The 12,226-nt window shown below is 49.1% G+C and overlaps 2 protein-coding genes across 2 annotated transcripts in view; both read left to right on the forward strand.

Moving 5' to 3' along the window:
- The window catches only part of LOC126984490 (uncharacterized), a 98,594-nt gene extending 96,384 nt beyond the window's left edge, over positions 1-2,210 (forward strand). The window contains exon 2 of the mRNA XM_050838210.1: positions 1,110-2,210. Coding sequence (XP_050694167.1) covers positions 1,580-2,203 — 624 coding nt within the window. The 5' untranslated portion in view covers positions 1,110-1,579 and the 3' untranslated portion in view covers positions 2,204-2,210. The remainder of the gene's footprint in view (positions 1-1,109) is intronic.
- A 6,789-nt stretch (positions 2,211-8,999) lies between these two features.
- LOC126984506 (nuclear cap-binding protein subunit 3-like) overlaps positions 9,000-12,226 on the forward strand; it is an 8,236-nt gene continuing 5,009 nt past the window's right edge. Inside the window, exon 1 of the mRNA XM_050838232.1 lies at positions 9,000-9,138. The gene's annotated coding sequence lies outside the window, so the exon portion shown is untranslated. The remainder of the gene's footprint in view (positions 9,139-12,226) is intronic.

Consider the following 12,226-nt stretch of genomic DNA (forward strand, 5'->3'; position numbering starts at 1 on the left):
TCTCTCTCTCTCTCTCTCTCTCTTATGGCATTTCAACCTTTCCCACCTCCCTCCCTCTCTTTCCTATCTCACTTCCCCTCCGTCAGGACACGTCATTGGTGATGTTATCTTGGTCTCCCTGACATCTGCACCCCCCCCCCCTCGCTTTCCCCCTATTTCCCCTCACCCTCTTCCTTTAACTCCCCCCTTCCTACTTCTCCCTCCTATTCCTCCTTGCCCCCCCCCCCATCACCTGTCTGTTTGTTGGTTGCGTTACTTTAATTTGTTGGTGGTGGCGCGTTGTGTGTGAGAGAGAAGGAAAAAGCGTATAAAAAGTGTAAGAGGAAGGTTTAGGTGTAGGGCAGCGAAGGGAAGGGAGGAGCCGAGTGGAAGGGCGAGTTGAAGGGTTTGTATCAGTTGACTAAGACCTCTCGAGATCGAAGGAGAGGGAGAGGGAAGGGTGAAAATAAGTAAGGATGGAGAGGAGAGACGGACGCATGGGGGAATGGAGGGAATTAGTGGGAGAAAGATGAAGAATTAAAGGCACTTGATCATTAGGTGTAAGGGTCGGGGGTCACGAGTGATGTTAGAGGCTCAGCGGCTGACGGCGAGGCTCCTGCAGGCGAGGCTCCCACTCTGCCTGCCTTGCTCTCGTGTGTTGTCCATCACACTAAGTAGGGGTTGTCTTGAGTCTTCCGGCAAGGCACGTGTGTGTGTGTGTGTGTGTGTGTGTGTGTGTGTGTGTGTGTGTGTGTGTGTGTCTTTGTGTGTGCCTGTGTGTGTGTGTGTGTGTGTGTGTGTGTGTGTGTGTGTGTGTGTGTGTGTGTCTTTCTGTGTGCCTGTGTGTGTGTGTGTGTGTGTGTGTGTGTGTGTGTGTGTGTGTGTGTGTGTGTGTGTGTGTGTGTGTGTGTGTGTGTGTGTGTAGGTGGGGCCTCGAGGTGGTAGGGGGACTGGGGTGTCGGTGGCCCTGATGACAAGTGCAAACAGGTCCTGGGGGGGTGACCCTCAAGAGGCCTGCGTCTGCGTGGCCGGCGAGGCGCCTTATAAAGGTGTGATGGTGGGCGAGGTCGCCCGTGAGGTGTGCGTGAGGAGGCTGTGTGTTGCGCCGCCACTAACGCCGTCGCCCGCAGGGACTCGCCGCCGGCTCTCGGGGGACCTGCCACCCGCGTCACCGGCTGCGCCTCCCTCGTCACAAAACCTTTGCTGCTGCTCTCCTCTAGCACCGCGCCGCCCCTCTCCGCCCCACTCCACCCCACCGCCGCGAAGAGTACCCACCGCCCCCTGGATGAGCGGCGGCCCCCGCGCGGCGCGGCCCCGCGGGGACTGACGCAGCGCACCACTGTGAGGCTGACACTGTGAGGCTGCGAGGGGCGGCAGCCGTGGCGGGTGAGGCAGCAGCAGCCCTCCCATGACCATGCTGGAGGGGTCGGGGTCAGGGGCGGGGACGGGGGCGGGGACCGGCGTGCACCGGCGGGGCTCCGCTGGTCCCGGCGGCACCTGCCCGTCCGGCCCTTCGCTCTCGCTTCCGGCGGTGGCGCTCGGAATCGAGCTGAATGATCTCGCCAACGCCTTATGACGCCTCGCCTCCTGCGACGCCACCATGCCAGAGGGGCCGGCGCCCGACCTCCCGCCGGGCGTCCGGGCCCGACGCAGCAACTCGGCCCGGGCCTCGCCGCGCCACTCCCCACGCCACTCCCCTCGCGGCAGCCGCCACGGCTCCCTGCGGCGAGAAGGCGAAGACCCGCTGCCCCCGCTGTGCCCCATCCACCTGGAGCCCTCGCCCCGTGTGTCGCCCCGCCCCTCCCCCCGCGCGTCCCCTCGCGCCTCGCCGCACGGAAGCCGCCATGGGTCCCTGCGGCGGGGCAGCCAGGACGTGCAGGCCATCACACTGCCCATCCATCTGGAGCCGTCGCCGCGCCCCTCGCCCCGCGGCAGCCGTCACGGGTCGCTGCGGAGGGAGAGGGACGAGTCCCCGGGGCCCATCCACCTGGAGCCTCGCATTGTGGTGGCGCTGCCCGCCCGTGTGCACACGCTGCCGCTGCCGCTTGGCGACGGGGATTACATCGCCCTCTCCCCCCTTGGAACGCCCATGCTGACCACGCCTGTCTCCCCCACCACGCCGACGCCCATCACCCACACACCCGCCACGCCCGTCTCGCCCGTGCTTCCGAGGATCATCTCCACCAACTGGGAGTCGCTGGGAGCCTACGACCCCTACAGGTAGTGACCGCCGCCCCTCCCCTAGCCCGCGAGCCCGCCGCCCCCAACCCACCCCCGCCCGCCCGGCCAACGCCACTCTGGATGTTCAGTGTACTGTCACGACCCCAACCCCCTCCCGCTCGCCGCCCCTACCGTGTTCCCTCCACGGCTAAGACTCCGCAGCGCCCCCACCCCCTGTATGCCTCCGTGAAGCAACACACCTGACCAGCAAATACCTGACGCAGTCTGGCCGGCCCTTTGTTCCCTCCCTCCAACACCTTTCAGTCGATTAAGTACAGTAGTCGACCTGTTGGGTTTCCTTCACTGTTTACGGTTTACCTGCCCCTCCAGTCTCCTTGACCCCTGAACCTGCTCCTCACCACTGCCATTCATGTTCCCGTCACACTGGACCGGCTGAACCCTTGTTTTGCCATACTTGTTGTCTTGCTCTTGTTGTCATCGTCGTTGAGGCGTCATCGCCGTCGTCTTGTCGGCTTGAGAGAAGAGATTGTCGTAAGTACTTGGTGGATGGAAAGTAAATACTGGCTTCTCGACGTTCCCCGATCCTCCCTCGTTCATCCCTTCCTCCCTCCACATCCTGCACCCGAGCACTGTGAACGTCTCCTCCTTAGCCACGTGTTATCCTTTACATCTGTCAATTGATGTCGTCCTTACCCTGATTGTCCTCCTCATCCTCCTTTTCGTCCTCCTCCTCACCCTCCTCCTCCTCCTCCTCATTGCTGCCTTGTCCGTGTCCCCGCCGCACGGTTCCGCCTTGCATGCATCACAGGTGGCCTCCGTCGCCCCGGTGTGCCCAGGCCTGTGTGCTGGCTGCCGACTCTGCTCGGGACTGGTAGTGTTGGTGTGTCCTTATCTTGATGTTTATTAATATTAAGGAGTGTCTTGGATTTTTTTTAAGACACATTTACGGCATATGGCGTGTGTTCTTGTTACTGTTATTATCTTTATTATTATCATTATTGTTATTATTATTATTATTATTATTATTATTATTATTATTATTATTATTATTATTATTATTATTATTATTATTATTATTATTATTATTATTATTATCATTATTATTATTATTGTTATTATTATCATTATTATTATTATTATTATTATTATTATTATTATTATTATTATTATTATTATTATTATTATAATTATTATTATTTTATTTTTTATCTTCATTCTTATTACTGATTTAGAAGACTTATATATATATATATATATATATATATATATATATATATATATATATATATATATATATATATATATATATATATATATATATATATATATATATATATATATATATATATATATATATATATATATATACATTATTATTTTATTATTTATTATTTATTAATATAAATGTTGTCGTTCTAGTTATCATTATAATTCTTATTATTGTTATTGTTATAGATATCATAATTGTTGTTTTCGTTTTTATTATATATTACTTCTTCGATACCTATTATATTATTATTACTGGTATTATTACCATAGTATTGATATTATCATCATATTTTTTATTATGATTTCTGCAATCATTATCACTACTATTTCTTTTTAAATATCACTGCAAGTTTCCAGGAATTCTGTAAGTATCTATTATTGCGTAAATACCTTGGGAAACATTTCCACTACTGTGTGTATGTGTGTGTGTGTGTGTGTGAGAGAGAGAGAGAGAGAGAGAGAGAGAGAGAGAGAGAATTTACATAGAAAATCAGACCACAGACCCCATGGTCCAGACTTGGTGGTCTGTCCTTAAACCTAAGTGATTTTACATTAATCAGAAGACTCCAAAACGTTGCATTTCTACTCTAGTTGATATTAAGTTGAAGGAAGTGACGGTCGAGCTTATTTTTGAAGGAGTCAATCGTGTTACACTGGACCACTGATGATGGGAGCTTATTCCATTCTCGCACTACAACGTTGGTGAAGAAAAATTTGGTGCAGTCTGAATTTACTTGTCTACATCTGAGTTTTACGCCATTGTTCCTCGTGCGCAAAGTGTCATCGATCATAAACAATGTTGATCTGTCTACATTCGTGAAACCATTAAGTATTTTAAAACATTCGATCAGTTTTCCTCGGAGGCGACGTTTCTCAAGAGAGAACATGTTAAGGGTAGAAAGCCTTTCTTCGTAGGATTTGTTGCGCAAGGAAGGGATAATTTTCGTTGCCCGACGCTGAACACCTTCTAATTTAGCAATATCCTTTGCATGGTGAGGAGACCAAAACTGTACCGCATATTCCAAGTGGGGTCTGACTAAACTGTTGTAGAGCGGGAGTATTACATCTTTATTTAAAAAAAAGTTTCTTTTAATGAAGCCCAACATTCTGTTCGCTTTATTTGCTGCATCGATGCATTGCTGTGAGAATTTGAGGTTTGACGAGAGAGAGAGAGAGAGAGGGGGAATCATACACACACATAACCGCACATTTATATTTTAAACATTCACTATTACTTATTGCTCTCCTTATATCCACCGGAAATGTTGGTACACCCGTGATAACAAACCCGGATACTCTTATCTCTCTCTCTCTCTCTCTCTCTCTCTCTCTCTCTCTCTCTCTCTCTCTCTCTCTCTCTCTCTCTCTCTCTCTCTCTCTCTCTCTCTCTCTCTCTCACACACACACACACACACACTGTCACTGAAGTGCTTGCAGGCTGACTCAGGAAGAGAGAGAGAGAGAGAGAGAGAGAGAGAGAGAGAGAGAGATTGGTTATGCTGCCAATGTCGTAAGCAACTTGTAAGAAACATATCGCAGCGCAAGGCGATAAGATTATAAGGTGGAAAAGAACGTAGACCCTGTCAGTGCGTGGGGCGGCATTGAGTTGCCGGCTGGTGCTCGATAGCCGTGGTGCTGTGTGCGTGCGTGTGCGTGTTGGTGCGTGGTCGTGTCGTGTGTCCGTCCACGCGTGTGGTAGATGAAGAGGAAGGAAAATGAGGAAAAGGAGGGCGTTCTTCTGCAGGGCTCTCGCTCCCTCTTGACGAGTGATGAAGTGGACAGCGCCGCCCTTCCTCGCTGTCATCACAGCAGTGCGGTTTCCCGCGGCCACCCCGCGTTATACAGGACCAGTAGCTTTCCCTCGGAGAAATGCTCCCTTCAGGAAAGCTGTAGCTCGGACAGACTGACCTTGCGGACCTCCCGAGGACAGCTAAGTGTGCGGGGCCCCCGGTGGCTGGCAAACCGTCGCCTCTACGGCCCTAACAGTGTCCACAGACCGCCCAGACTCTCCAGGCACTTCTCCACCCGCTCCCGCTCGCCATCCCTGAGTGTAAACTTCGAGAGTGAAACAAAAGGTTGGCCGTTTTCGCCCTGGACTGTATCTTTTGGCGCCCCAGGTTTGTCGGAGAACCCGAAGACCCCAAAGCGCCCCAACGGTGCCAACCGCAGTGGAGTGTTTGACACGAAGGAAGCTCCTCGAAGGCATGGGAGGAGCTCGTTTAAGGCCACTAATAGGCGTCCAGGGAGCGTGGTGGCGAGCATCACAGGGACCCATCAGAAGTATGAGATGGGTGGGGTGGAGGGAGCTGTGGTCGGGGAAGAGGCAGCGGGACACCCGAAGTTGGTTCGGTACATCGGGCAGCCCTCCAGGCTCAGCCCCGCCCGCAACCCCAGCTGGAGGAACGACCAGTTAAAGGAACCAACCAAGAATGTGCCAGGGCCGGAAGACCAGAAGAGTGGTTCCGCAAAGGTGGACCGCTCACAGTCCATGGCTAATCGCCTGCGGGCAAGTCTACGATGGCGGAAGCCTAGGACAGGTGAGGCGCAGGCCGGACTCCGGCGCACCGCTTTGAGGCGTTCTACCACCACGGTGTCCGATCATATGAAGACGGCACTGACGATCCTACCGACGGCCGCCTCATTCCCAACCCTCGCCACGACGGCCTCATCCCCGCCGCCCTCACCCTCCAAGGACACAAAGGGCCCAGAAGAATCTGTTTTCCATGCTCAGGAGAAACCCGTAAAGACTGAGCAGAACTCGAGTAAGCAGCAGCAGCACCACCACCACCACTCCAGGTATAGGCCTATGACAGTCGCCTTTACGGGAAATTTGCTTTTTCTTCCGCTTCCACTGTAACGTGTGTGTGTGTGTGTGTGTGTGTGTGTGTGTGTGTGTGTGTTAACTGGAGAAACTTCACAGTTCTCGCACAACCACATGCATTATCGGCCGCCTGGAATACAGCGAAAAGTGGGTCTGTCTTTCTCGAGACCAAATGACAAACTGAGCGACTGGCAGCCCGGCGACGGCGACCTAATTATAACGCAAGCTGGTTACCCCCCGGATATCCACTATCACCACCACCACCACTACCACCTCCACCTCCACCCGGATCACCAACATTACCATCACTTTCATCATCACAGTCACTACCACCATTACTATTAACATCACCAGTACCCTAAAAAACGAAATTACCAGCTTTGAGATATCCCACTTGAGTCTTCATTAGATATTGCTTCACACACACACACACTTACACACACACACACACACACACACACACACACACAAACACATTTACCCACAGTTTCGTCACACACACGCACACACACACTGATATTTATTTACTTATACACTCATATTTACATTATTCATATCACAACAAACAGTCGCCTGTGTCACCATCGGGCTTGCAACGGCGATAACAAAGCGGAGAGATGCACGAAGTGACCCACTGTGATAGGCTAACGGGAGCGTGTTTACTGTGTTCTCTTATCGCCGCCTCAGTTCGTGTGTTGGAGTGAGTCCGCCCGCTGTGTACCGTCTCCACACCTTTCTGCTTCTCCCTCCTGGCCTGAAGTACCTGACGTGTAGCCTTCCTTGGTTCCTGAGTTGTTGATAATCTGCGCTGGACCCACGTTCTCCCATAAACCTCCTCGTAACGCCGCTGTCTCCCACGGTGCCTCCTCATCCTAGAACATCAGCGCTTCCCACCGCCGTCTTTTCCTCGTACGTTCCTCACCTCGCCCTTTAGAAACCACCTTCGGGAATCTCAGGAGGACACGCCCACGCTTGTTTAATCTCCCTGAGTCGCCTCGCCTCGCCGCTCCCGACTCGTGATTTCGGAAGAGAGAACCTGACGGGCGGCGTGTGTTAATGAGAAGCCAAGCCAGGTGCGCACAGGTAGATCGGACAGTTGAGACAGGTGGAGGCAAAGGTGAGACGGCAAGCAAGCAGGAACTCCCTCGCCCTGCAATCCCCGCTTTGACCGAGTGGAGATGGAAGAGACAGATAAGAAGGAATACTGTCCAATCCATTGTCATCAAGATAGGGCGGACCGCGTGTAGCAAGACGAGGGAAGATTCGGGTTGAGGCGAGTGTATTTTTTTTTCCGCATCTTCGCTGCGGCTGGGAGGAGTGGTTGCGCTGAAACCCCCAAGTAAGCACGTTGAGAGCCTCGTGCATCGACTTAGCATATCGTTTAGCTCGCACACACAGCCACGGGAAATAAATATTGCCTCCTCGAAGAAAAGAACGGAGAGGGATTTCACAACACTTCGAATGCGTCGTGTGTATATGTTTATGTGGCGAAGAAGCGAGGCGAGGCGAGGCGAGGCGAGGCGGGGTGAGGTGGGGAGGCCCAAGCAGTGTTGACGGAGGCTGCGGTGAATGTTTACTCATCCCACGCCCGCCCGTGCACCGTCTCCAGCTAACGATCTCATCAGCGGCAGCCTCACCCAAACGCCACTGTGATAAGATTAGTTGAAAAGAATCCGGCTCCATGATAAGATAAGCCACAAGTAGGAAAAAAATATCTCATCAAGTATGTTAGATGCTCTTATCCGTAAACGTCAGAGCTTCTCGTGCTTTGTCTATGTCAGCCTCATAAATAACAGATGTGAAGCAAGTTAACGAGGACTGCATTCTATCAAGTAACAAGTTGAAGTCCTCTCCCAAAGCTGTTACCGCGGTCGGGCCGTGGAGTCGAGAAGCGACGCCGGAGGAAAACTTTGACATACAAAAAAACAAGACATACATATTAATGCACTACTGCTTGTAACGTGTTGGTTTCACCGGTGATACCTGAGTGTAATTAACCGTAGCTAATGTGTAATTGGAGAAGGACTCAACGGACTATTGTCCTGAAACCTCTTAATTGAGGCCGCCGGCCCCAGCCGAAGCTCAGCGGCGAGGCGGCACTCCAGGTTTTTAATGCCGCGCCCGACACTCTTACGCAGCAGCGCCGAGGCTGAGTCTGGGACGTGAGGAAGGCGAGATGCATAGGAATGAAACTTGTAAGGAAATTAAAGGCTGTAAGAAGTAATTACTGAATTAACAAGAGCTGTCATTAGTGTTGTGTAAACCAGCAAGGAAAACGCAGGAAGCCTGAACTATGAAAACTCCGAAAATAAATGAAAAGACAATATAAATCAGTGATGAGGAAATACAATTAAATAAGATGAGTACATCTAAATTTATAAACTGGAAAACTAAAGCTACAAACTACAATGTTTCGTTAAATCATGCGAAGAATTTAAAGAAAAAAACATGAAAGTTGAGAATATAGCTTTGGAAGGAGAAAGAAAGGAAATGAATGGAGACCAAACATGAAACGTAAATAAGAAGAAAGAAGGCAAAGCATATATAACGAGAAGGGAAAGTCGAGAAAAAGAAAATAAATAAGTACAAGATTGAGGGAGCAGCAGTGTATAGGGAGGACGAGAAGGAAAAAAAAAAGGAGGGGGGGAGAGCAGAAGTGGACATGATGAGAGAAAAAGTGAAGATTGGACAGGAAGGAGAAACATTATAAAAGATAAATAACAAGTACAATAAGAGCAACAACAACAAAAAAAAAACAGCCACAAAGGAGGGCATGGGTCTCGCGCCACTAACAGACAGCGATCAACAATGCGTCCGAAATTCTGGGCGAGGGAAGTCAGCAGGGCCTTGTGTTCCTGCTGCTTCTGCTCCTGCTGCCCGACCCTCAGGTAATCCCCCCCTCCCCCCTCTCTTACCCCTTTTCGCTTGCATCACCCAAACCTACGCCATTGCTTGCTTTCACCTCCTCCTTTTCCTCTTTCCTTTTCCCCTCAACCATAGTATTCCTTACCTTACCTTCCTTTATTCTCTTCTAACCCTTTCCGTATTCCTTATTCTTTTCTTCCCCCTTCCTTACCTTACCTTACCTCCTTACCTTCCTTCTTTCTTTCCATCCTCCTTCTCCTCCTCCTCCTAATTCCATTCTTCTTTCCATTTATCTTCCTTTTTATCCATTTACATCCCTTTCTCTCTCTTCCTAATCATTTCTTAACCCATTCTTTCATCTCTCTCAAACATATCCCTTCTTAGATTGCTCCCTCCCACATTCATCTCTTTTCCCTCTTTCCCAACTATGATATTTCTCTGTCTCACCTCTTTATCCTTTATCCCTTTCCTCTTTTCCTCAGTCATGTTTTATCTCTGTTCCATCTTTTTCTCTTACATCCTCTTCACCTTCATCCTCAGCCAAGTTATTTTCTCTGTTCCATTTTCTTTTCCATCCCCTTTTACTTCTATTTTATTGTTGTCTCCTACCCTCCTTTTCATTCTGTTCCTCTTTCCACCAATCATGTTATTTCTCTCTCCCACCTCCTTCATTCCTTTCCCTTTTTTTCCCTTCCATGTTATTGTTTCATCTTCCCCTCCTCCCTATAACTCCTTTTTCATCCCTCTCCCTCTCCCTTTACCCATGTTTTTGCTCTTCCTTCCGTCCTATCTGCATGGAACTTCCCTCCCTCTTTCTTTTCCCTTTCCCCTCCTGTCTTCATCATTGCTCTGTTCCTGCTGCCCCTCCTTCAGGCAACTTCTCTCCCTCATTCCTCTCCTTTCTCTTCAATGCCAGTTCTCTATTCTTCCTCCTCCTCGTCCTGTCATTGCCTTGCTCCTCCTTCCTCAGCTTCAAGTACCTCCTCCTCCTCATCCCTTTCCCACCCACTCGTGTCATTGCTCTCTGATCCCACTCGAGCGATCCCAATCATCAAGGCAACAACCCCAATATCCTGTTTCTCCTTCGACGTAAATATCCAAGATCGACGTGGAGTCAGTAGGTCTGTCAGCGTGTCACACTTGTGCCTTAAAATATGTCCCACTTGGCTTCAACACGCACGTAAATCATTCCTCTTGGCATTCTCCCTCCTCGGTGCATTTTTCTTTCCTCTCTCTCTCGGCTGGGTTTTTCGTTTTATCTCGTTTTTTTCGCTTCGTGCTGGCCAGGACCAAAATTCTCAAACATTTCGACGCCTTAGTAAATCTATCTAATGAGGCTCTAGTAGACGATGTAGGGATTTCCATGGGTAGTTTTACATCTCTAGCGGTAGTTTTGCAAGTTTTCTACACCATGAAGAGACAAACCACTCCTGAGAACCCGATGCTGCAGAAATTGTAGGAATATCCATAGGTAGTTCCAAATCCCTGGCGGTAGTTTTGCAAGATTTCTACACCATGAACAGTTAAACCTCACCCTCCTTCTTCCCTCCCCCACTTCCTCCCGTATCCTTCCCCCTTTATCCCCTTCATCGTTCCCCCTCTCCCCTTCCCCTCTCACCTTCCCCATTCCCTTTCTCCTTCACTCTTCCGCCTTACCCGACGCATCTTCTCTGTGGCCTTAAAAAAATATCGTAAAGTGAGCCCGAGGCGTTTTAGAATAAGCGTCCTGAACACCTCGCTGCCCGTGCTTGGTTGGCTGAGGGTCTGCTGTGCCTTGCCTGTCGCCGATAAAGGGTACACAGATTGCCTGCTTTTTGCTGCTAATTGCTTCGTGTGGATAAAGAGCAGCGTGCCATTGATGCCAGAGAGCGTTGTACGAGGGTCTGATAAACGTTATGTACCTGTCGCTGGTAAATGATAAATTGTTGTTTTTTGTGTGTGTGCCTTCAGCCTTGGAGGTACAATCTGCAGTGCATTTACCTTAGTATACCTGACCTTACCTTACATGACCTTACTTTACCTTATACGACTTTACCTTACATATTTACATTACCTTACCTTACATATTTACATTACCTTACCTTACAGTATTTACTTTAACTTACACGACCTTACATGACCTACCTTACTTTATTCGACCTTACCTTACAGTATTTACCTTACCTTAACTTACACGACCTTACATGACCTTACCTTACATTCTTTACCTTACCTTACCTTACACGTCCTTACCGTACATTATTTACCTTACCTTACACGACCTTACCATAATATTTCCCTTACCTTACACGACCTTACACGACCTTACCATACAATATTTCCCTTACCTTACCTTACCTTACCCTTACCTTACATGGCCTTTCCTTACCTAACCCTACCTGACCTTACCTTCCCTTACCTCTTTCTTTTATAGCAACTGAAACAACTCAAGGGTAACAAAAACAGAAAGAAAAATCCGCTAAATTCGATACAAAAATAACGTTCAAGAGTCTTCTGTTCCGAATCAGGTGACCACAACACCCAACACCCTATCATTACCGTAACACACCCTCACCACACACACACACACACACACACACACACACACACACACACACACTCTCTCTCTCTAACACCAAGCGCCGTATGACCACTGGAGTTGCGGCGCCACGACTCAAAACGCCATTCAATCAATCACCTCCTTACACTTGACCTCTCGTTCGGCCACTCATCTTTACTGTCTTTTATAGGAACAGTGATTAGCGGGCTTTTTTCCCCCCCATTTGTTTTTGCCCTTGCCCTTGAGCTGCTTCCCTTAATGTAAAAAAAATAAAAAGACTAACACCTATACTCACTCGTCCGGCCTTTCGTTCCTTTGTTTTTTTCGGAGCAATGTCTATTGTTTTTTATTTTTTGTTGTTGTTGTTGCTGTTTTTTGTTTTTGTTTTTGTTTGCCCTTGAGCGACCTTCCTTGCTGTAAATAAGATAATACACACTCCCCATCACTCTAACTCACCCTGATACACGCCCACTTAACACTTACACTTACTTAATACTTAACACACTCTTACGTGATGCACTCTTACTTAATATACTCCTACTTAACACACGCTTACTTAATACACTCTTACC

The sequence above is a fragment of the Eriocheir sinensis genome, chromosome 5 (genome assembly GCF_024679095.1).
Source record: "Eriocheir sinensis breed Jianghai 21 chromosome 5, ASM2467909v1, whole genome shotgun sequence".
NCBI lineage: Eukaryota > Metazoa > Arthropoda > Malacostraca > Decapoda > Varunidae > Eriocheir > Eriocheir sinensis.